Source organism: Anguilla anguilla, chromosome 4 (assembly GCF_013347855.1).
Source record: "Anguilla anguilla isolate fAngAng1 chromosome 4, fAngAng1.pri, whole genome shotgun sequence".
Classification (NCBI taxonomy): domain Eukaryota; kingdom Metazoa; phylum Chordata; class Actinopteri; order Anguilliformes; family Anguillidae; genus Anguilla; species Anguilla anguilla.
In genome coordinates, this window is record NC_049204.1 from 56,650,583 (window position 1) to 56,675,795 (window position 25,213).

Genomic DNA, 25,213 nt, shown 5'->3' on the forward strand with positions numbered 1-25,213 from the left:
AATTGACAGTCATTTTCATCTTTTGCAAAGATCTGGAACATCCGGTGAACAGTTCATGTCGAGGTTGAGATTATTCACTATGTTCTAATCGCCAACATCAAAGGTGTCACTCCCAAATTTGATTTGCAAATGCATTGGCTGATAACTAGACAGATCCTGATTTAATGTTAAGGAGAAAATGAGTCTCACCATATTCCAGAGAGAATTACTGAATGAGTAGTGGCCAATCAAAAAAAAAAGCCTGATTGGGAAATGCTCAAACTGATGATCAGACTAATGCGTTGAAGTTATTACATTATCTGTTACCACAAACTGTCCTTAAAATTCTTCCAGTGACATGCCAAGTACAGAAACATACCCCCAGACTTTCTTCTCAATCCTTAATCATCCTGAAGGTTGCAACACCTTATTACACCATGTGTACACATAAGCCATTGTCACTGGCCCTAAACATTCACTGTACTTCAAAAAAATTTAAATGTAGGAAATTACCTACATTTTCAACAGAACAAATTCTTTTGCTTTAATCTTATGAAACGCAGACAATGTCATCAATGATTTTGGCATTTATCCTGCTCTGGAGTCTCAACTGAAGATGCGGTTGATTAAATATTTTAAATCCTAGATTTATACTTAATGTTTTACATAAGTATTTACAGTAATTTGTAGTGACTGAACTTTGTACAAATCTGAACTGTTTTGGACTTTTATATTCATCAACACAATACACTCCTAAGGAAAATTCATCTCATGCACATTATACTTAAAATTCATAACATTTTTCCTATTAGGGGGAAATAAACTGGGAAAGAGCTCCTGGTTTCACAAGTCACATTTCTCATTTCAGTTAAATTTAATTGTGGCAGTATCTACTTAATGCAACACCACAGTTTGAATTTCAAGTACTGTTCATATCCTGTTAAATGAACCCAAACATTACACTACTCTAAACATGAAATGCCTGCAAATATTACAAATATCTGCCTGGTTGATTCTGATTTTGAATAATAGGCCGATGTAAATTTAGGATCTGGGCTCTAAACTGAATTTTAGTAACAAGGCCAGTAGTGAACTCCTCCCATTCCAAATGTCATAATGGTTAACCTCTCATTGCACATATAATTCTGTACTAATGCCCACCCCTTTTATTACTGATAGTTTAAATAATTTTGTGTGCTTTCATTACAATCAATATTCTTTGTGCAATCACAAACACACTCTTGATATGTGGACATTTTATTTAAGTACATTTTCATACGAAAATAGTGTGGCAGGCTTATACAATGCTGTACAATCTGCATGTAGATGCAAGTTGAAAGTGTATATATTAGGTCCTGAAAGCTTAAGCCATGGTAAAGAACTTCAGGAAAAAAAAGAAGTAAAGTCAAACACCAGTCACAACATACTGCAACAGATAAAAGGTGAGGTGAAGTACAAAAACTGCTAAATGTAAAACTTAGGAAATGTGCCACACTATCCAGTAGTGAGGCATGGAAGCATTAAATGGTACCATTTAAGATATCTATGGTCATTTTGATACGCCACAGACCACTGGAGATAAAAGACTACAACGTAAGTTGAACATAAGCAAAAATGTAACAACATAAAAATCCTATCATTCTCAAATGAACACTGCTGGTGCTTAGGATGAGTTTCTGTTCAAAGATCAAGTTCCAGAAGCACCCGGCAAAATATTTAGGAAAGGAAGCCTAAGGCTACAGGGTCATCTTAGGGTTCTCTGACAAAACCTAGTTCTACTAAACTGAAAACAGTGCTGTGGCTTAATTTAACAGGTACATACACATGTTAAAGGCTCCCTCCTTTAAAGAGAACACAATTCAATCTCCAGTCGAGGTACAGAGGACCTAGAAGGCTATGAGTCCTGGAGTTGGAAACTAGCAGACCTACACATCAGGACTGACCGCAGTTTCCACTGTGGCTGCATAGATCCAGACCCATACAACTCATAATTATAGGAAAGACCACTAGATACCCCTTTGTGCATGCTGTACATTCTAGAGTGCCTGCGCTACCAAAGAACAGCCCAATACTGGTGATATTATTGATATAGGACAGTACAGTGCTTTTCCTCTATTGGCTGGGGGTGGCTTCCAAAATAGGGTTTTCAATGGTTACCAAGCAACAGTGGTCTGCAGTAAGTACAAGAACAGAGGGATCCGACAGCATGTTCATGGGGTGTGTAGAAATTGTTGATATAAAAAAAAACCTCAACCAGATGAATCAGAAGTGTCTGTACAACAAAAATATTAAATTCCACAACTATAAAAATTAAAAGACCTTTCAATAACCCCTTTGAATCCACTCGCATCATTTCCTAGCATAAAATCCTGCACCCAACCCTCTCAAAAATGTCATCATCCCCACCCTTTGCTCACACACAGGGTAAAAAAAGGGTTCAAGAAAACAGCGACAAAGTAAACCAGCCCCCGAAAATAGAGGTATTTACACCCTGCACAGGAGAAAGGCTTGATTTAGTCATCTGTAAAAATTATATTTACACTGTGTTTCATCATGGGTTCACTTCTGATCATTCTCACTGTTCAATTCTCACATCTAAGTCTCTGTAACTTACACTCTGGTCTGGTTTCTTTCCTTTCACTGACTTGTACAATTTGTTACAAAGTTTAAAAAGAATATAAAACAAGACCAACATCTAATACTGCCTGTCAGAGACGACAGTCAGAGAACTCCGGATGACTTTGCCGTGGGGTAACTGTCAACACATTCCAAATTCTAATATTAATAATATTGCATTACCTCTAGTATGATGCATTTCAAATTCAGTATCAAAGGGACGAATAAAAACTGGGACAGCAGAGCGCCCCCTGTCTGCCGAGCAGAACTCAGCACAGTGCTTCCTTGAAGTAGTGCATGTGGATGTTGCCCAGGTTAATGAACCCTTCAGACACTCCAAATAGTACACTATTTTAAAAGCCAGAGAGTAGGACTGTCATTATTCTTATCCACACAAATAGTCCTACAATTAATTCAGTGCCTCAGTATAGATTGATTCCACATAATCCCTTTATCAGTATAACATACAGCATTTTTTAAATTTGACAAGCTTTCTTTTTACGCCAAGACACCTTCAAAATTGTTTAAATGCCCATCTATGGGTTGAGTATATTGGTCAGTTCAATTCTGAGGAAGAAGTTGCTCCAGGTTGCACGAGAGGTTAAAGGTCAGGGAAACGGCTTGGGTCTTCTTTGTAATCATTAGGGATGGTGAAGATGGATTCCTCAAACTCGTCATAGCGAAACTCCTGAAACGTCACGGTCGCTGTGATGGTTGGGAACACCGGGATGTCTGGAAGAGGAAATGGAAATCATGTTTTTGACAAGTCGAATAAGACAATACAATAACTCATCACAAAAAGCATGTAGTTTACTCATACCGCATATAGTGCTTTTGCTAAATCCATTGCTAAGTCTGTGAAAATTCTACGCATCATAAACCAAATGTGCCATTATGAAATGAATAATTACTGAATGAGATCCATTTCTTCTAGGGAATAATTTTATCATCTTTTGAGAAAACAACACTGTCCTCATTTAACGCTGTAACTACAAAAAATGTACATTAAACTATATCACACTCTTACCAAGTTTGACTGGGAATCCTGGTGGGAGTTTCATTTGAACAAATTCTCTGAGTTTGTTAAAGTGCTTGAAGGGTGCAATCACTTCTAATACATTTAATAACCTGGAAAAGAAATGTTTTCAAGATCACTAATTGATCACTTCACACAACAGACATCATGCGATTTTGAAGCCACTTAACAAGTCTGCAGAGGAAGGAAGACAGAGCAGACACTTACGACTCAATGCCCAGGGGGAAGTCCTGGCTCATGGCTACAGTCGCTTTGAAGTTCTTTTTGCTCTCTTTACATACCAGTTCTCTGCCAAGGTGTGGTGCCCTGCAAGCAAGCACGCACACACACACACACACACACACACACACACACACAGTTTTAATGTGAGACTGAACACTGGGCTCCATTGCTTAAAATGTCCTTGTATCTCCTAAATGGAGTTAACTGAGGCAACAGGTGGCAATTAAACAGATGTGTAATTCAGACACCTTCCAGTGACTCCAGCAGGTCACACCTTATTCATACAGGAGACTGCCATGGTAGCAGAAAGAGGACAGACACTTTCGACTCCATCAAAGCGAACGTGAAGCCTTACGAGAGCCGAGCCAAGATGGCTTCTCCTTAGGGGAACGGCTAAATTAGGCTGCGAAAACAGAGCCCTTCTGCAGAGATTGCTACGCCGCAGCGTGCCAATCTTAGACAAACGACGCCGGAACAGAAGACCGCAGTGTCGTGCCAGCATCGGCTGTGTGAAACCGACAGTCGATTTCACATCCAAGCGGTTCCAAACGGGAAGTTGCTCACAGAAACCGTGCGCTGCGCTAACAAGCTAAAGGCGATTGGCTCTTTAAATGCAGGAAGAGGCACGCGGGGCTGTACTTACTTGCCGTTCTCGGCCGAGATGTACTCCTCCCAGGTGATGGTGCTGGGAGAGGGGGCGGTGAGGGACTGGCGCCTCACCGGCTGAAAGGAGAGCGAGAGGAGACATTCAGTACACGTCAAGCATGCCAACGGACATGGACGCTCGCGCATGCACACGTAGGCCTGAATGGTCATGTACACGTGTGCAGCTGTGTGCATGATAGCCACCCTCACCCGCACAGGCCTGTCTGATGACATAAGATTACATACACAATATTTACACAAATGTATCACTATATGCCCTAGAATTGTTATGCAATACCAACTTCAGCATGTACAATGAGGCAAAAATATAGGCTACTAAATATACAGTGTCCTGATTTGAACTGGGCCAAAAAATGCATTTTGAATATTGCATACCAAAAAATGAGATTCGATTACATTTCAATATTTCTAGTAAAATGTTTTTGATTGAAAACCTGATCGGCAATGCACCACAAAAAATGGGGCCATTCAGAAGCAAAAGATAATGTTTTAAACACAAAACACATTACATTTTCAGTGTACCCGTGAAAAAGTTACACATTCAAACACTTACTTCAACAATAAAAAACCCCAATTTTTTTAAATATCATATTCCAGGAATATTCAAATGTTTCATATAAACCTGGCAGCCCTACTCCCTTTGTCCAAATGGAGGGTAAAATTAAAGAAGCTGTAGGAAATTCACTATTTCTCTCACTAGAGGGCCTCAGTGTAATGTATATTCCGAGTTTACCAACCGTGCCTATATTCACGAAGCCGTCTCTGTGAAATTGAATGGCTGCAATTGTGCAAAACACTTTGCATGCCATTTACAAAATAATCAAGTTGTATTTCTGGTCATCTGAATAATTCCCTCTTTCTACCTGCACACTACACAGACAGTAGGCAGACTGAACCCAGGCCAACAGATTATATTTAAAACAGGCCTTATGAATCTTACAATGTGCACATTTATTCCACGGTTAAAAGTAAAGTTGTTCATTCAAATTCAAGTTCCAACACATCAGGTTTTGTACAGCTGGAGATTAATAATTCCTGGGTAATTCAACTTTCTCCTTAAACTTCCTCTTCTCATTCAGACCAAACTAGACCCAAGGCCACTTAAACAGTTTTAAATAATTGAATGGTTTTCTTGGGACATTTTGACATGAATCACTAAAAATAATATCGCACATTTAACAGCACCACTCCAGCCTTGCTGTAAGTGCTTTAGAGCTATTAGCTGTGCTCTACCAAAATGTGTAGGCTTGCCTGTTTTAGAAACTCAGGGACACATTGTGTAAGTGCGTTGTTTTTTTCTCCTGTCAGATGCTAGGCTTTAATATGATATGGGTGTTTACCAAACGGTGACGGGCAGCCCTGCTGCGATGACGCAGAGCACGCCGGGCCTCGGCCGTGCGATTCCTGGTATGCCACCCTGTCACCCGCCTCAAAAACAAGGGGCTTAAACTTCATCCACCGAGTCAATTGTTTGTAGCCACGACTTAAAGCCCCGGCCACTGCACACGCAGCCAGTCTGACGACCCCAGATTCTGCTTCGGCCAGAATGCGCCCACAACATTACAAGCGTGAAGCCCCACATCCCCATTTTCCCCATGACAAACTTTGGGAAGCTCCGCTCAGCAGAAGTATGTGCAAACACACATTCGCATATGGGCCGGCCTTCTGAATGACCTCAAACAACTCCTGACCTCAGCAGGGAGGTGAACCTGTCAACAGATCCTGCAGAACAGAATGAACTTTGAAAGACAAAACACGACATGCTAACACAACAACGGCTTTCGAAACATTAACACTTAACAGTAACTTGGGCCTCCTCCCCCATAAACAAGCATAGTGAGGCGGCTCTGACAGACCGGCTGTCATCAGACGTTTGAATGCAAACACCTGAACACACGGGGATGAGGGGAGGAGAAGGCGGCCATCTGAACTGCCTGCAGTGTTTGCGATGTTAAGACGCATGTGGCAGTGGGGGAGCGGAGCTCAACAAACAATGAAACCAGCGACTTCAGAGGGTGTGGACATCACTGGAGGTCGTACGAGTCACAAAAGCACGTAAAATAACACAAATAAAATAACCACCCATGAGGCGATTTCAAGCGAAACTATCAGTCAATTAACTGCAGATATGGTTTGCATAAAAACTTTTAACTTAGCACAAGACCTGCTACATTTCTAGCCATGTATTGGGCATTGGGCAGGTTAGTCACAGGCTGCAAATACTGTGGGATGGCACAGGGCTGTGAATGTAGTGGTGTGCTTTGACTGGGCGTGGCCTTGAGTTCCAGGGGGAGACTACAGATGCTAATGAAAGCAAACAGGTTCGTCAGACTGTGGCCAGCTGGCCCGGGGTTCTCTCGGACCAGAACACTGACAACAGCCCTGGGCCCAGAGCCCAAGCAGAAACTGTTCGGTGGTCAAATCCCATGCCTTCACAAGGCTAATCTCTGGCCACCTCCAGCTGAAGCAGATCCAAAACTGTACCAGGTGCAGCACTGAAAGACTATGGAGATGACAGCCAGTCCATCCACAAACGGCAAGGCTAAACCTGAAATACTGCAACAGACCAGAGGAAAGGTCTATAACCAGACCATCTAACGTAACCATCGACACAACATATGGGAAAGCAATATATTGTGTTGATTGCCCTCATAAAATTTGGCAGTAATTTTTCCACACAGGGTTTCTTAAGTCCTTCTCTAGATGTGAACCAGAGCTGCTAAGGGGTTCATGAGTGGGGCAGGGATATTTCAATGTGACCCAGCAGAGACCTGTCTCTGCTAAGATCAGTAATCTTGATAAGGATATCAAAGCATAATTACTGGATGGAGGAACTGAAGCGCTGCCATATACAATATGATAGATGCCTCCCTCCCAGAGTGTTATTGACAAGAGCGAATTAATGAATGCAAGTCAGTATGTATAATCGAAAATAACTACCTGCCACAGGAGTGAAATTCAATGCATCCATCATTTCTCATTCATGTAACCACAGCACGAATAATGAATAACCACTGACTTAATTTAACATACACCTTCAACCCTCCCCCACCCCCACCCCCACCCCCACCCCCACCTCAATTGATTACCTCTCATTCTGTTGTATTGTGAGGCCTAATTAAAATGGATTTCAATGTAATTTTTTCTATACTTATATAAGCAATTCTCCATAATGGCAAAATGAAATGAAGTATTTATAAGTTTTAAATAATTTCAATTGAATTATTTATAGACCTAGAACTCTGTAGCTGAGCAGACACAGAATGGAAACTTTTTGCAAGTAATACTGTGGCCTGCAGTTTGTATATCCTTACAATGGACTAGCAAAATAGGCTGGAGTAAGAAGCACATCCTTCATGACCTGAGCAGACCCAGGCAGAGACTCTCTCCTGTAACCATGGGAACCTGGGAGCTGACCCACAGCATGTAAAACATGAGACAGGCTAACAGGGAGGCTGCCTCAATTGTTCAGGACACCTGTCCTGTGAACACCTCTCATCATCCGAGACAAGCAAGTAAACCGAAGTAAGCAAGTGCCAGGATGAAGACGGTCTGATGTGATGCTGGTGATGTACTAGAAGTAATGGAAAATAGGTTTTGTGCAGCCAAGGTTCACCTCGAAGGTCTGCTCGATGATGTTCCCGCCTTTGCTCAGGCTCTCCATGATGGCCTTGTTCCTCAAGATGTCCTCCTCGCTCAAGTGCTCTCGCCGCTTCCTGGACTCCAGCACCAGGCCGTTCACCGAGTAGAAATCCGCCAGGAAATTCCCAACTCTCTCCTGCAGCGGCAGAATTGCCCACAGCCACAGTGACCATCTCTTAATACTCAGAGCTACAGCACACAGCCCAAAGCGTGCATTTCATGGAATACCCCTTCTGTTGCCACGAGTGTCAGAGCCAAGGTACCCAGATCTCTGACTTCTTACATATGTATTCTATAACAAGAATTACAACATACGTGCTTTCAAAATTGGCACAGTAAAAGACTATCTCTATCACATTCTAAAATATTGGTGTCTTTTGACTCTCCTTTGCAAATTAAATTAACTACAGGATACAGTAGTACTACCAAACTTGTTTGGAAAACATGAATTTAAACAGAAAATATCAAAAGGTCATGAATGAATTCAAAAACAGAAGCCAAAATCAAGCCCCCAAAACTGACAAATGTTAAAGGATAATTTTATCCGGGAGACATAAAACCAACCGTCTTGTCCTCCCTGAACAGCCAACCGGTCTGGGCTCTGGAGAAGGTTATGGATTTGGTGGAGAGCGTGGCTGAATAAATATCACTGCTCATTAAAATGTCCACCTCTTCCTCGGTCTCCATCTCAGATTCCTGAAATGAAAATGGCTGCATTTGTATGCAGGCCAGGCAAGGAACCAAGCCACATGGCAAACATCATGCAAGCTCCACACAACAGCCCACATATTCAGTGTTTCTGAGCTGTGAGACTGGCAGACCAGGAATATCACTGCAGTTGTTTCCCCAAACCTGGAAGTTATTAGCAATATCAATCCCTGATCTAGGCTTCGTTGTCATCTCAAACATATCTGGAGGACACTGGATCTTCACTTACAGTACAATAAGTGATCAGTGTAAATCAACCATGAAGAACTCCGAAGAATACAGACAAAATAGAAAAATGAGCTATAAGCTTTCCATCAAACATTCATCCTGCCTTCTTCTGTGCCCTTTCCATAAGTGATCTGTTGCCACGGACACATAGTGTCACTCGTTGATGTCACGCCGAAACAGGCCCTCACCTCATGGTGTATCCTCTGGTACACCTTCTGCTCGTTGTCCAGCACCACGAAGGATTCGGAAGGCGTGGCATCCCCGTTGAAGATGAAGCTGAGGTCCCCACGCTGGCACTTCATGTCGGTGAAGTCTATGAGAGTGGTGTCCAGCCTTGGGGAGAGGAGGAGGAGACAGAGCTGGAGACTGACAGTCCCTGAGCAACACACTCAGAAAATCACAACTGCTTACAGAAGACACCGGATCATCATCGCTTAGTGACCCTTGTGAGAACATGTAGATTTTTTAGCCCTTAATATTGATGTACTAACTGTATCTTTGGTAGGCAACCATTTATTTTTATTTTCCCTTCGTTTGAAAAGAGACCAGTTTTACTGGGGAATCGGAATGAACGGAGACCCTAAATATGAAGACAGAAGAAGACATATGCAGTAAATAATGCAAGAGCTTTGGGGATTCGAGGAGCAGGTCTCCTGCAGGAATGCAAATGAAGTCAGTTCCATTAGTAGCTCACTCTCTGGTGCTCACGAATAATACATTAAAAACCAAGGGCTTCTGACATGGCTTAATATACTGTAACCAGGCCAGGAAAACTACGAAGGCTCTGGAGACAGGCTGTCACGTGTGATGGTTATACAGCTTGCATGACTACCTCTGGCAGCACCTGGTGAAATCTTATGAAGCAGGAAACTGAGCAACGCAAAAACGCCGAAGCACAGGACATCGATTCCACTGAAGTAACGGCACACTGCCATCACCGAATAACCCAAACAGTAAAGTGCACATTAACAAGACCACAAATACATGAAAAACAAATCGGAGTGAAAGGGGTAACTGTGTTTTCTGGGCAAGTCAGCAGAACAAAACTGAACAGCACAGAAGCCGAAGAAAATAAAATCATTATTTATAAATACACGGGGTCCGTACATTCTTTGAGACTGTCATTACTTGCTTTGAGGAGAGAACTAACGTGCCTTTTCAAGCAGATGCTGAGTGACCCACCGATCCAGAGAGAGTAGAGATTTCACACTCCAGTTAACAGCACTCAACAGCGGCCTCACTGGAGTCAACACTCCACCAAAAAACCGTCACTAGTGCCAATTCCGCACAGCCTTGCGCACACAGTGTACACTGCATAAAGGCCCCTTACGACACATGAAGAGTGCAGATATCGTGTGTTTACCACACACGGATTATACTCTTTTCTAGATTTCTCACACCCCTCCGGTCCTTCCTAAGAAAAAACGCATTGGAGTAATTTATGAACTGACAGTCCCACAAAGTTAGCCTTTGTTACGACCTGGTCCATAACATGGCAGACCATAACATAAGTCACGTCCCGATGGAAGGATTGGTAGTCTAGCTGCCCCACTGACTAAATATAAGTCACCAAGATGAATGCATATAACACGGCTCTATGGACGCTGAGCATGCAAAAAGCCCAATGCTACATAATTCATGAGATTCTAACCTGATGTTGATGCCCTGTTTGTAGATCTTGCAAGCGTCAGAAGGCAGCATTCGGGACAGCAAAGGCACTGGAACACGAAAAAGAATAGAAGGTGGCAGAGAAAAGTTAGGCTCCCAAGTGGTGAAAGTATGGACACCTGGTCACTAAAATGAACCATCTGGAAGATGAAGAATTTGAAGACAAAGCAAATGATAGTGAGTCAAACCTGCATTGTGTTAATAGGTTTTTAGGAAAAAATTCCGAAAAAATTAAACACCTGTTCAACAACCTAATTAGGAGCCGAATGATTTACCTCTGTCTTTGATTTGATTAAAAAAAGTTCTAACTTTTTATGTAATTGTTTGCAGTGTAGCACAATAACAGGACCGAGTTTGGGAATGCTCTATTCTTACCCTTAAGGCCATGAATTAGTTTGGTAGAACACGTCTGACATATTGATTATTGATTTATATACTATTTATATTATGTTACATTATATTACTATTTTGTGAAACTGAAACTGTATGATTCCCTGTGACACTATATGAGGAAATGAACAGTCACAAGCTTATCGGATGAAAGGACAAAATTATAGCCAACCGGCATTTTGTAGACTCATAGCCAAGACAGGTAGCTTTTCAGCTAAGGTACAGAATCCCAAACTCGTGAATTCTGAGTGAAACTAAGCTGTTCCTTCCCTTTCCAGATATAAACTGCTCTGAGGAGCAATTTCACATTTCCTGCATTCAGGCTGCGTTCCACAACATGCAACTTTTATGGTTAAAGTTAGTTACAAAATAGTTCATGCTCAGCAACTATAACCTTGACATTCGAGTCAATGTTTACCCTGACGATGATCTTTGATCAAATGTCTGAAGAGCCCTGACTAGAAATTCTCTTTGGCTTAACATAAAAGCGCTATGTTATGCCACACGTTTGTTTGCTCATTTCACTGAATAAAACAAAGTAATTTCTAAAACACAGAGTGAGTGATCACTCAGAAACTCAGCCTGTTAAAAAAGCGCAAATCCACTGTTTAAATTACTGTATACAAGCAGAGAGGACAATTTTACAAAAGCTAGAGGCGGTGGTTAAAGATAAAACTTTTTTTTTTTTAATTTGCAAAAGATTTGTGAACACACATCCAATCAGTTGTAGGAAAAAACAGCATATGTATTGCCACCAGGGGGAGCATTTTTCATTCTCTTCACAGAGACCACTCCCTCAAACAGATTACCCCAGTACCACAAACATAACCTCTTCTTTATCCTATCCAGCTGGCCTCTGAGCTCTCCTTCAATTTACAATACTACTGCAGAAATGGAATATTATTTAGCTTAGAACCGGGACTGATGAGGGAGCAGGCTTTTGTATTAGGCCAGCACTATGACACCGGATTTAACAAATTAACTAATGATAACTGGTCTTCGATCAAGCTGTTGAAAAGTAGAAAAAGGTGTCTTAGTGTTGGGCTAAAACAAAAAGCATCACCCACATCAGCTGTTTTTCAGATAAGATTGGGTACCCCTGATCTTTAATGCATATATGAAACATAATTCTTACATTGTTAAAACAAAGTTTTTGAATGTGAAAGTAACTATTGTCACAAAACATGTCAAAACCTTCATCACCACTGTACTTACAGACATTACTTAACCTTAATTTAACCAGGTAAGGGTTAAATTAAAGGAGTAACTACATATATAAACCATAGGAGAGGGAAGAATATTTCACTATTAGAAATACTTTCTGGATCATTTGAAAATATGCACTATCAAATATTAAGACAGGTGAAAACTCACCCCAGCTTTGAAAATCCCAGTGCAGCTCCAAATAAAAGTCCCCAAGCTGAAAATTGGGAAATAATTATCATCAATAAACAAACTTAAATAAGCCAAGAAAAGAATCATTTAGCAGTTCAATTCGGCCAACATGTCTTTGTTATTCAATATCAAATGCACAATAAAACCCATATGATTTTAGGGTGTTCACCACAGGAGGCGATGGAAATGTAAATGTTGCACGCTGTATAATGCATTGGATCTTTGGGAGCCACAACTTCCAGACAGGCTATCAGGGAGAGCGAAACACATGAATCAATCTCCCGCCCCCCAGATCAAAGGGCACTGTGAGGTCACGGAGGAGGCGTTTCTGATTGGTGGCTGAGGGCATTCTGCCAGCTCCCCCTCAGAAACGTGGCTCGACCGACGCAAAGGGCAGCAGATGTTGCCCCGTCTGCGGCGCGATGACCTCGAGCGGCGAGCGCCCTTCACAGCCCCCGCCCCCCTCCCCCCCTCCCCCCCTCCCTCCCTCCCTCCTCAGGGTCACTGGGAAAGGCCAAGCGTCCCCAGAAAGCGCAGACCGGCGTCTCTGCATGACAAACCCCTCCCTCTGTGATGTGGTGCTCGTGTAAGGGAAGGCGATAATGAGCGAGCGGGGCCCGTGCGTGCGGAAGGGTGGCATTTCTGAAGCCATCTGGGGGTGGGGGGAGGTGGAGGGGGTGCTGCTGTCGCGGCCGGGGTGCCCCACCTCTTTCAGGGCTTTCAGCAGCCTCGGCCGCTTGTCCTCCACGCTCTCCCTGGACTGCTGCTTCAGCTTCCTCAACAGCGCCGTGACTACAGGAGAAACAGAACGAGCATTAGCGGGAAATCTGAGGGAGGCAGGAGGCCTTCTGAGTGCACATTTTACAAGCCACTTTCCCTTAATGCATGCGAGACGCTGATAAGGAGTCTCCAGCACTGCACAGTTGAAAAGCAGCTGCTTTTGCAGTGCACATTCATATGCAGGGCAGATTGTACTTCGCACATAAGCACAGAGAGAAAAGGGCAGTACCCAATTCAACAGAAACTCCAACGAATAATGAATTTTGTTTTGCAACTGTAGGCGGTCATTGCCGCAGTAAACATTTCTATACCTGGAAACAGAAGACAAGGAAAGAAGCATATATGGCTTCGGTAGTGCTTTTCTTTCTTTAGAAAGAATACCGGTTTCACACTGACTGCTTTTCCTAAGAAAGCAAACTGCTGGGACACATCCATACATGTTCAGCGTACGGTGTGGAGGTAGAATAAGAGCTAAGATGCTTCTCCTGCTGTAGCTGATCAGAAGCACAGTCAGCTTTGAATACTGCCTGGAGCTGCATGTTCTCTCCACCCTACTTTCTAGCAAGATGTTTTTCTGAGCAGTCAATATTCCAGAGACTGAGATGTTCACAAGCAAGAAGAATCTCTCACGTTAAATATCACAATGATTTGCTGCAGCCCATGCCTTTTACTCTGGGCAAAAGGCATACGTTCAATTTAGTTAATAAGTCCCAGTGGTGGCGGCTGCGATCTCACCCCTATTTAAATAGACAACACTATCGGAACAGACTACTATCTGAAGCTAACCTATCTACTTCTCTCAAACAGTAATCATGATCCTTTCCCCATGTACCCCTCTCAGAAAAAAATACATATTGATCCACATGAAATATAATTTCGATACAAATCCTTAAAACCCCTTAAAAGTGCAGAGTAATGCTTTTGTTGGGCCAGTGCTTCCGCATCAGACTTAGCCAAAAGCAAATTTGTGAGAGGGAGGCACATCTTAGTGGATGTAACGAGCTCCCATAAATAAAGATAAAGATACATAAAAAAGGGATCTCGATTTCTTCCAATATGATTAATGATGAAAGTGTCCACTATAGGACATAGGACAAGGCAACAATATAACTTCTGTAGTCGAGAGCATTTCCGGAGGAGGTTAATCTTTAAATCAAACACCATCTGATTAGGAAGTAAGGAAGTCTGCAACCACAGGGTAACCTAGATGTGACTCTGAAAGGCATGCAAGCTACTCATTCAGCGCCTAATACAAGAATCTCATCTTATTCTAGAAGGATCACTTAAGGGAAACACTCAGAGACAGATGTGGTCTATGGCGTTGTCTTAGTTACAGGCTTGTTTTGTCAATTTTGTTCTTTTTGATGCCCATGTTATTTAAAAACCACATCAGTGTGAATATTTCAGAATGGTGCATGAGGATCCCAAATGAGCAAGACAGATGGAGAAACCAAAAGCAAGCAGATGTTTAAAAATCTGCACGTCGGGTTCTGACGATGACACAATGCAAATTTTCACAAGTATCTATCTTTGGCTGTCAAAAAACAAAACCCAACAACATTTATTCAGCAATAACGGCCTGAAAATAGTGTAGAAATACACTGATACAGGCAGTTTCAACATTGGTTTAAAGAAACCGTTGTTCATACAAGAGCAGACACTTAGGTGTTATTACAATTAGTCTGTCTGGTAGCTGAGCCAACTGATAATAGCATTCTGGCTGCTGGTGAAGGCTAAAATTTATGGGGAAAAAAAAGATTTTACCTGAAAGATGGGCCTTGAAAAAGAAAAAGAGCCTGTAGTAAATCTTGGGTTCTCTTAAGTTTTATTTTTCCTGAGCGTGACTAGGAACCACCAGTGATGATGTAGGCCCAAGCATGTGACACCCAGGTAAAAAAAAAAAAAAAAAAAAGCCCAGGTGCCTCAGACTCAAACTCACCAGTTTTCAGCCGCCAAGGCTGAACAGGGAAGTGCTGAGCAGTTGCAGCGCTGAAGGAGACCAGCAGGGGGAGCTGGAGGCGGGGCTGAGCACCTCCCGCACGCGTGCAGTGCAGAGTGCTGACGAGGCGCTCGGGAAGGAGCCCAAAGCGGGGATTAGGCCGTAAACGAGCTAGCTGCCTCGCCGCTGCGGCGGGGGGCGGGGCGTTCCGAGAGATGGGAAGGGACCAGGAAATAATCGCCCGCTAAAGGGCTTCCGGCAAAAACACGGCCCTTCACACCTGGGAAATGGTGCACACAGCCTTTTTAAAATGTCCCTGACAGGAAGAGAAAGGCGCGCCTTGCATGCAAAATACAAAAAGAGCTCTATTGCAGAACTGTGAACTTCATTCTTACATTGAGGAGTAATAAAAAGTGCCTCTTGGAATAGTTTTTTTTTTTTGTCACAAGTGCAGGAGAATGGTGGAAAGATACAGCTATTTTTACATTTCCATGAAAAAAGGATAAAAAATGTAGATGAACCAAACATGGACAATTTGCATGGCAGTAACCACACAAACAGGGATCATTCAAAACAAAACGATACTGAAGTCTGACGCTTAGCGGTGTGGTTTCGCTCACTTGTGTGTACAGTAAACAGTGGAGCTGTGTGGAGCGGTCAGTCAACTCTGTCTGATGCAGTCGTGCGCTTCCCATGATGCATTGCCAGAGACACGAATGTGATCACAGTGAGCCTCAGTGCCAGGCAGAGGAGAGGGGTCCAGCTGTATGGTAGACCTGAAGTTCTCACATTAGGCCTCCAGCTGCTACTGCACACACAGCTTATGTAAACAACAAAACATCAGCATTCATTTATAACCGCCTGAAGATCCTGAATGCTGTGCCCTGAACGGACTTATTTTACCTGCCCTTCACACAGTCTTTATCTGGCCTAAGCCAGACCACCAACCCGTAAACATCAACCCCTTAAACACCAGCAAAATCTAAATCTACAGAAAAGTTCCCAACAAAGTTATTCTTTTATATGAACATGGTTTTTTGTTAGTGACATGTTTGCATTTTTGCCATGTCACATATTTGCAAACCATAACAATTATGTATGTGAAAACTATGAGGATATTTCACATAAATTGCCTATAGCTTCACGTTCCTAGGGACAATGTCAATGTGGATGTCAAGCTCCACCATCTAGCTGCTTATTCTTGGGGCAGGGCTGAACCAGGTCCCTTCTAAAAACAGCTGGCTCAGACTTTCGCACCTGACGGTTATTTGTCAAACCTCTAACCTAACCTTCCCAGGCTTAATATCCCAGAGCACAGAATCCATATTTAGTGATAATGGACATGTTTCTCAGGGACTGTTTGTGCCAAGTTGAAGAATAGCTACGTCAATGACTAAAAACTAGTGTTCTGTGGTGAAGTGTGCACTTGGCTATATTCAGCATTCTGACTGGAGTGACCTTGTTCCCTGCTGTAAGACAGTGGCAAAAAGCAATCAATCTTCATTACTGCAGCAGGTTTTGCAAGCAAAATGAGTGCTATTAAAAAGCTTACTTCAGTCATCCTCTCAGATTACCCACGGACAAACGTGAGAAAATTACAGATTGAATTGCAACTGCAATTGATTGATTGCCTCATATTAACTTCCCCAAATGCACTTCCCTTGCAAAGCATAGGGAAAAATAGACATAAACCTAATTCACAATCTCTTGTTAATACTTTCATAATACATTTCACTTTGTGGAAAGTGCTTAGCATTAACATTTGAACTTTGAATCCTGTCCTTGCATTGCACACAGCATAAATTCCACCTGTTAAACTGCGTTGTACTTACAGTTGACCAGTAAAATGAAGCAATTATTGCTTTTTACTGTTACTAATTATATATTTTATGGCTGTGTAGTTAAATGACTTTGTAGTCCCTGGTTTAAACTGCCCTATAGCAATTCTAAAACCATTCTATCACTGTGACATCACATTAGCACACAAATTCTGCGAATCATTGGCAGCCAACCACTGATTCCGTACACCAGATGAGCAGTGTAGCCACCCGATTGGCCAGTGGAGTTGGTAGCTCAGGATGACAGTAAGGTGATCCCAACTGAGTGTAACATTTTGTAGTCCAAAGCCCAGAAGTGAGTCAGCATTTTTGAGCCATCGGTAGATTTCCAATGCATTTTTCCCATAGGGATTTCGTTTTCTGGCGAAAGTAAGGCCTGTGGTGAACATAAGCCTAAGAGAGTTTCACATTCTGTTCTACAAGATAAATTACACCCATTAATGTCACCACAGTGGATTTCAAAGCTGTTATGTGTTTTTAAAAAGTAAGTTGCTAACAGATTGCTATATAGTCAGGATTCTTCACTGCAATGGAAATGGGTTCCTTTGTGTGGCCTAATGGTTCCACAGCAAACCGTTGATTCAGCAACTACAAAATGACTGTGAGGAAACTGTTAAATGCAAGAAGCACTTATGTTTCTGAACTAGGGCCCAAACACTGTTTAGGGAACCTAGGAAGTAAAGTTTTTATTCAAAACACAGAATGGTGGCCGTGGGGATAGTACACTACATGGTTGTTTTGACTGTACACTTGAAACACAAATCACTGTCGGATTTTTGCAAAATATTCATGGCACCTTCCACATTTTAGGCCACACCGTAGGATAGCTGCTTTCACTGCGACTGGTTTCATTCTCCACCCTCACACTTTTAGCAGCAGCATTTTCATATATTGTCATTAAGCCTTGGGAAATAGACCTATTTGAAACTTTAGCAGGGCTTAATTAACAGCTTCAAAGGAAGCAGGCCGCTGTGAGAAGCCAGATCTGTGCTAATAAAGCAGACTTTAATGAGACGAGTCTGTAAGTTAACAGCCTCCTGTAGGCACCTCAGTACCATAGGCCTTTAAAGGTATTCTTAGCTGGTTAGCCTTCATCTTCCTTGGTTCATAATTGAAAGCAAAGTTCAAGCATGTCATACTTTGTTAGAGGCATTGTACAGTTAAATGCAAAAGTATTTGGATAGTGACACGATTTTTGTTGTTTTGGCTCTGTACTCCAGCACACTGGATTTAACGTCATTAATTAATTAATTTATTTTTAAAAAATCTTAAATCCAATGTGCTGGAGTAGAGCCAAAATAATTAAAATTGTGTCACTGTCCTGATGCCTTCGCATTTAACCATACAATGAAAAGACAATGAGCTGTGACTCAAGGTTTGGGAGGGGAAACTAAACCTGTATGTCTTGATAACCTACATAACATAAAACTAAAATATTTAAAAGGCAAATATTAATGTGACAGTCAACAATGTTTCCTCAAAATGATTTGAGTCTGTGCCATAAAACCTGTTTACAGGATTGCAACAGCAGTTCTAATGAGGACTTAATTATTATATATTAGGGTGATAATGAGAAACCCTTACATGCCATGTAACCTCAAAAAGACAGCCACATATGTACATGTACAATTTATTCTTCCATACTAAAGCCTGTGACCTCCAGCCTCCTTCCCAATAACACAGAATAATCTCATGTCGTTATCTCTTCCCCCGAGAGAGAAGGGCCGCACCCCCTGTCCAAATGCTCTTTCAGAGCACCAGAGAAAGGGGACAGCCGTTTAAAAACTGCTGGAGAAAACACAGTGGGAGGTGTGAGGCAGGGGCAACACCCTGTTAGCTGGCAGATTATATAATAAATACCAGGAGCCACACCTTTAAAATGCTGACTTATTATTTAGCTAATTGTTCCCAGGACATTGGCTTTCACAGTGTGAAAATAAAATGTCATCCCCTTTGAAAAGCTCCATTATCACAACGCAACCATGTTCCCTCACCCTCGTTCACGCCCATTAAAAGGGTGGGGACTTGGCTGAAAATAATGTGTCATCATATCCAAGCTAATGTGGATTAAAGTACAAATCATACATGACAGCTATTTTCACACTAAATTCAGAAAACGTTCTCCGCCTTTTCTCCCATTTGGAATCACTTACAGTACACAGTGCTCTCGGATCACAACCTCAACCCATGCTGTGGATACAGCAGCTGAATGGTATGAACTCCACCGATACACTTGCTTGAAAAATCAGGTACCACTACAAGATACACAGAGTACAGCAGGAGAGATGATGCTGAATGAGGGAGATATACGTCTCTAACTGAAGACAAGCTGGTAGGCCGCTAGGGATGCTTAAGCACTGGTAATCCAAGGAACCCTGGCCCATCAGATGGCAACTGGCCTCTGCTGCGTTGCTAAGCAGTTGGAATTCTTCTGGAATGCAAATGAAATCTTGAGTGTGCACTCCATCAAGATGGTTACAGATCAGCATATCACTGACGGCAAATGAAAAGGATTCTCGTCAGTGTTTGCTAACACTCTCTAAGAATAACCATAACACCAATATTACTACTACTTAATGTTTTAGATATTAAGGCAGCTTGTTAATGGGTATCAATTATTATTAATTAATTCCCAGTTTGAGCTAGCAAAGCAGCATCAGCGAGCTAGCTAACTTGAGCAAACTAACACTAGCTAACAGGCCATCAAGATAGATTAGCTTATTTAATACCAATTTTATTTGAAACTGATTGTAATTAGCTAGGACTGAACAAGCTATTTACTGCCAATCACCAGATCGAAAACTAGGTATTCTCAGATCAACGCAATGCAACATGAAGTCTTCAAGACAGTTGTCAAATGAGCATTATAATTTGGTAAGAAATTCAATAGGACATCCTTCCTATTAAAACAGTCACCATCCATATTTTGCAAGACATTTTTTTCCCCAATTTCCCCCATTCAGTTCTAGTGCATAAACGTAACCATGATACACACACAAACATAGACAAACACATCACTGTCCGATTCATTAGCAGCCACAGTAATGTCTAACAGAGAGCTTCTGAGCCCTCACTCACATGAAGCAAGTGTACTCTGGTACTGTCAGATCTGAGGCTCTCCTACTAATCACTTCCACTGGATCTGAGCTTTGATTAGAAACTTCCCTGCCAGAAAAATCATCAAAGCTACAGTGGGGTGGCAATCATCTGAGCTTCAGAGGCTGGGCTTTGCACCCAAGGGAAGCCGGTTAGTTAAGGAAAAATGACACGCTGGACTGCGCGCTGCGATGCATACCGAGCGAATATTGGGCTTGACATCGTATTGATCTTAATGTCAATACAAATTGAGATGTAGATCAGGACGTAATCATCCATTTGATTACGCTGTATAAGAGGCCTGTGGAGGTTTCCTCAGCTGTACCATCAATTCTGCCATGTTAGCTTCTCCCTTTGCTGGGCTCTGTGTAAGCAGTAGCAGCAAAGACTCCCCGCGAGGACTCTACTGCACTGACACGGTTGGTGAGGGGGAAGACTCCACGAAGTCGCTGCCCCTTCAGGCTGCACCACGCAGCCCATGGCAGGCATTCAGCAGAGTAGCGGTTATAATGCGGAGCAGCATCAAATGTAATCAGGAAAGGGAGGCTTCGAAACTAACGACGTGCTTCCTTTGCCCCTGGTGTCTCCGTGGGATGGAATCAACCACTGCTGAATAAATGCCAACGCTTTCACCCGAGCCGGTGTCTGGATCCTAAACGCCAAGCCGGGTTTTATCCGAGGCGACGTGGGAAATGTCATTTTCTCAGTCGAACAACTCTGCTGTTCAGAGCTCAGGTCTGCGCAACGCTGCGATTGGCTGAGACTGAAAAAGTCACTTTCCCGCTTCAAAAATGTCACACACAGCAAGGACAACGACCCAAGATGCTCCACTCCTGCTACCCTCCATGTGAACCCGGCTGGAAGCACCCGGGCTCCCCCCGAGACAGACAGAGAACAACAGCCTAAGGAGGCAGGGCTGACAGCTTCACATATACAGATCCCCTGACTATCCAGCTCTGCCGAGCAGGGCGGCTGTCATTATCTCAGCATTACAACTAGAATATTTCACCACCACACAACTGAAATGGACACATGCATAACACAGAAAACTAGCTAATGTCCGCAGTGGCCCCTCAGTGTCCCATGCTGACCACAACTGTCAACTAGATGCAGACAGCTATTATGCCAGAGAAGTACAGACAGAAGTGCAAGTAACAAAAAGGAAAGCCACGTGCACTTCTCCTTAAGAATTAAACATCTAAATAAATGTACTGGTGATAAATTCATATCTTACACTCTTTGGAGTTATATTCTGCATATTCCAATGAGGTGTTTCTTCCCTAACTGACAAAAAATGCCATATATTTAAAATCAAATGAGTAAATCGCCAGCCTGGTGATACATTTAAGAAAAAATACAGGGTAAACAGCCCATGAAAAGGCTGGGAAGAAACACAGGTGTGTGACTGGACATGATAGAGTCATATAAATGAAGCTGACAAGGAGGGAACGCTAGCCAAAAATTGATCGATTTCGAATTCATTATATGGCCAATTCATCACACCGCATTTAGCCGTCCCTCGTCAATAGCCTTTGAAGCCTTTCCCACTGGCTTTTACTGCTCACCCTCAATTACATTTAATGACAGGTACACTGTCCTCCACAGGCCCATAACGTCAAAGCCATTGCACTGGAAGAGCATTTATCTGAAAAAAGATTTCAGAAATTCTACTTCATTAACTTGATGTTGTGAGCACCAAGCACAATTTTCCCCTTCGAAGTGCCAAACCGATACCTTATCACAGAAACTGACACGCCGACTCAAAATATGATTCTGTGTTTAAATACAACCGATCAATACCCAACTATAATGCAGCTATACCTCCAGAACAGAAATGTTGAGATTCAAAAGCTGCTCTAAAATATGGGAATTACTGCAAGCTTACGAGTCACTGTCAGCCTGCCCACGAACTGCAGGTTGCCCAATATTACAGACTATTTTAACTGCTGAACAGATAAGGTCTTACTTCATATTCTGGACAGAGGAAGACTGCAGAGTGTTAACCGATTACTAAACAGGAAATTGCATCAGTCACACATGATTTCCTTGTATGGGTGGCATACATGATTCAATGACAATGATTCAAGTCTCAGTCATTCAGAAACTCACTTTACATTCCTTCCACGCCATTTGGTAATTTTCACAGGCTTTAACAGCACAATTGCATTCCATTCTAGTCAATGGCGTCCTCTACACAGTCCCTGCTGTAGCCACGTGACTTTTCCCCTTCTGCTCCATTGTGTAACTTGGCGGGATTTTGACCTCGCTTCTTGGCGATTTCCATTCTAAACAAGCCATGGAGGCGTGCCGAAAATCCGTGTGAGCGGAGGGATTCTCTTGTTGATGCAGCATTAAGTGTCGCAGGTGAACCATGGTTTCGGAGACGTGTCCAAAACCATTACACAGTGAGAAATTTTGACATCTCGGAGATCTGGAGTAGCGTGCGGTGTGAAAGGAGTGAGCTACAGGGAAAGCCGTCCCACAGGTGCACTGGTCACTGGCCAGGAGGCTTTTCTGCAAAAAGACGGCCGTTTATAGAGGTGAGCCCCTACGTGCCTGGGACTGTTTCTCCATTTACGCTGCTCTAACAGGCACAGGAAGACTTGGCCTGACCATTATGCATCAGAGCTCATCACACAAACCCCTGCCTCTTTCCTCTTTCCTCCTGCTGCAGCAGAGACAAGATTGAGCAAAAAAAAAAACTGTGCAGTTTTAGAATGAAACATATGGCTTGGAAAACACTCCACAACATCAAAGGCAGTGCTGGGAAGAGCTGAGGGGAAGGAAGCAAGGCCCAAAGTGAAAACATTTGTAAGGCTGACATCTCTCTGAAGAATCCAAAGCACGGAGGCAGGTAGAGCAGGCTACAGCTTTGGGAGTGGTGGATGAATAATGTCTCAGCATTTCAAAAGGAAGCCATGCCACCTTTCAGGAGGATCCGCCCATGTCGTTTCCTCCTAAATTGCTTCGACCCGTTCCATTATTCACCTGCTTTAAAAACTGAAAAATAAATCTCCCCTGAGGTGGGCAGAGGTCATGTCTGTACATGCAGGGCGGTAAACAGATGGAGCTTCTCCCCCTCTGAGTAAAAGCACATCCAAAACCAAATTAGACCAAAGCACTTTCGTGTTTTACTATTTCAACAACGGATATTTTAAGAGCTTAAAAACCCCCCTTAAATGGGAGTATTCATCTGGAACACAAAAGGGGGTTGTGTTTTGATACACAATTTCAAATGGGGCATCAACAGTGGCGGTAAGCAAAATAAGAGAAAAGAAATGAAGAGATCAGAAATAATCACCTCCTGTGGCATGCTTAGGCACTCTCTGAAACACAGCCAGAACAGTTCGTGAGAGACTGTGTGTATGTGTCAGGGACTGAGAAGGAGGGTGAGAAAGGGGAATTTTTCTTAATGAATTTCCTTTCATCTGAACAACGACAGCCAGAGACCATGAAGGAATTTTCCTTATTTAACGGACAAAGACGTGGCCTGATTAAACGAGCTGAAAGGAACGTGGAGGAACACGTTGTACCGTTAGGAAATCTGGGGTTCAGGGCTAAGAGCCACAGTGCGGAGAGAATGTGTGTGTGTGTGTGTGTGTGTGTGTGTGTGTGTGTGGGGGGGGGGCGTCGTTTGCTTACTCATTTGTCGATCTCCGTAGCTGATGGCTTCTGCGAGAGGACTCCATCCCTGAGCGTTTTTCACCTTGACTGGGGCATTGTGGGCCAGGAGTAAATGGGCACACTCTGCAGAAAAGACAAGAAGAGGCCACACAATAACTCACTCGCTGCTTAGCAGAGCTGGAGACTCTCAGAGACAACACAGACTTAGCTGAGGCTGATTTCATTTAGGCTGCACTGTAGGTGGACTACAGAGGTCACATGGTACACAGGGTCAGGTACAGCAGTGACTACCTTATAGCACAGATGAGCAGAAGGATTCATATCAAACTGAAACACAAATGGAAGTGACAACACCGCCTCAAACGTGTGAGCATGGGAATGAAATCTGCACTACACTGCAGTGCAGTTGTCACAACAAAACGATGCAAAAGCCTAAACAAAGAATCCACTTATATTCTGTATTCTTGAACCCTTACCTCTGGAAGCGTCATTTTTGTGAGAACATGTCATTCATATCTGGATTTATGACAACTTTAGGACTAGTATCATTGGAAATCTCATTAACAGTTTGAAGACAAACATAAATATCTTTGCAGTTTAAATACGCAGTATTAAAATATACTATGAAAGCAAGCTTGAACTTGAGGTTTTAATAAGTGTGCCATCAGTGTAGAGCAGCAAAAGAAATGCTCCGATCTGAAAAGCAAAAAAAAAGGCTAAAATACAAGGAGTTCTAATTTTAAAATTCATCTGATACCATGGCGATGCAGAACTATTTCTCTCCTCAAGGGAAGGTGTACCTAACTGGAAATGTGTCAATTGCTCATTTGTTCCACACAGGCGTCAATGCTGCCGACAGGCTGGCAGGATATCAACAGCCTTTGGACATCCAAGAATATCTAGCTGAGTAGCACAGATTTCCATAGGAGTCAGCACTTTTTACTTCCCTGCTCTTTTTCATAGGATTCAACATGTAATGTCTTAGTTAGTGGCCTAATTATGTTCAGATGACTTTGTGGTGTGCACCTCTTAAACATGAAGCAGGACAGAATACAGGATGGCAATCAAATCAAAAAGCTAACAGGCTTAGCCATTACAGAATTATATACCCAGCATCAAAGGCAGTTAACAGGAATGCTTTGGAGCATTTGTAATTACATATCTAAGTTCATTTTGCAAATATATTTTCCCATATATGAAGATCCCATACCTTGGAATTCTTAATTTGTAATTATTGGGCCTTTTTTCACAGCTAATTATACATTCTGGCTTGCATCTTTTGTCACTACTTATTCTTACTCATATAAAAGATCTAGTAATGGTGCAACATGGAATTGGCTTCGAAGTGGTTATTCAACATAAACTGGACTAGCAAGCTTGTCCAGC

At 42.6% G+C, this 25,213-nt stretch overlaps 1 protein-coding gene across 1 annotated transcript in view; it reads right to left on the reverse strand.

Annotated features, from left to right (window-relative positions):
- Nucleotides 1–1,220: 1,220 nt before the first annotated feature.
- LOC118225239 (ankyrin repeat domain-containing protein 13C) overlaps nt 1,221–25,213 on the reverse strand; it is a 36,086-nt gene continuing 12,093 nt past the window's right edge. The window contains exons 3-13 of the mRNA XM_035413376.1: nt 23,846–23,950; nt 13,257–13,342; nt 12,530–12,575; nt 10,749–10,815; nt 9,286–9,430; nt 8,726–8,857; nt 8,136–8,297; nt 4,497–4,576; nt 3,839–3,937; nt 3,623–3,723; nt 1,221–3,327 (exon numbers count right to left, since the gene is read on the reverse strand). Coding sequence (XP_035269267.1) covers nt 3,197–3,327; nt 3,623–3,723; nt 3,839–3,937; nt 4,497–4,576; nt 8,136–8,297; nt 8,726–8,857; nt 9,286–9,430; nt 10,749–10,815; nt 12,530–12,575; nt 13,257–13,342; nt 23,846–23,950 — 1,154 coding nt within the window. The 3' untranslated portion in view covers nt 1,221–3,196. The remainder of the gene's footprint in view (nt 3,328–3,622; nt 3,724–3,838; nt 3,938–4,496; nt 4,577–8,135; nt 8,298–8,725; nt 8,858–9,285; nt 9,431–10,748; nt 10,816–12,529; nt 12,576–13,256; nt 13,343–23,845; nt 23,951–25,213) is intronic.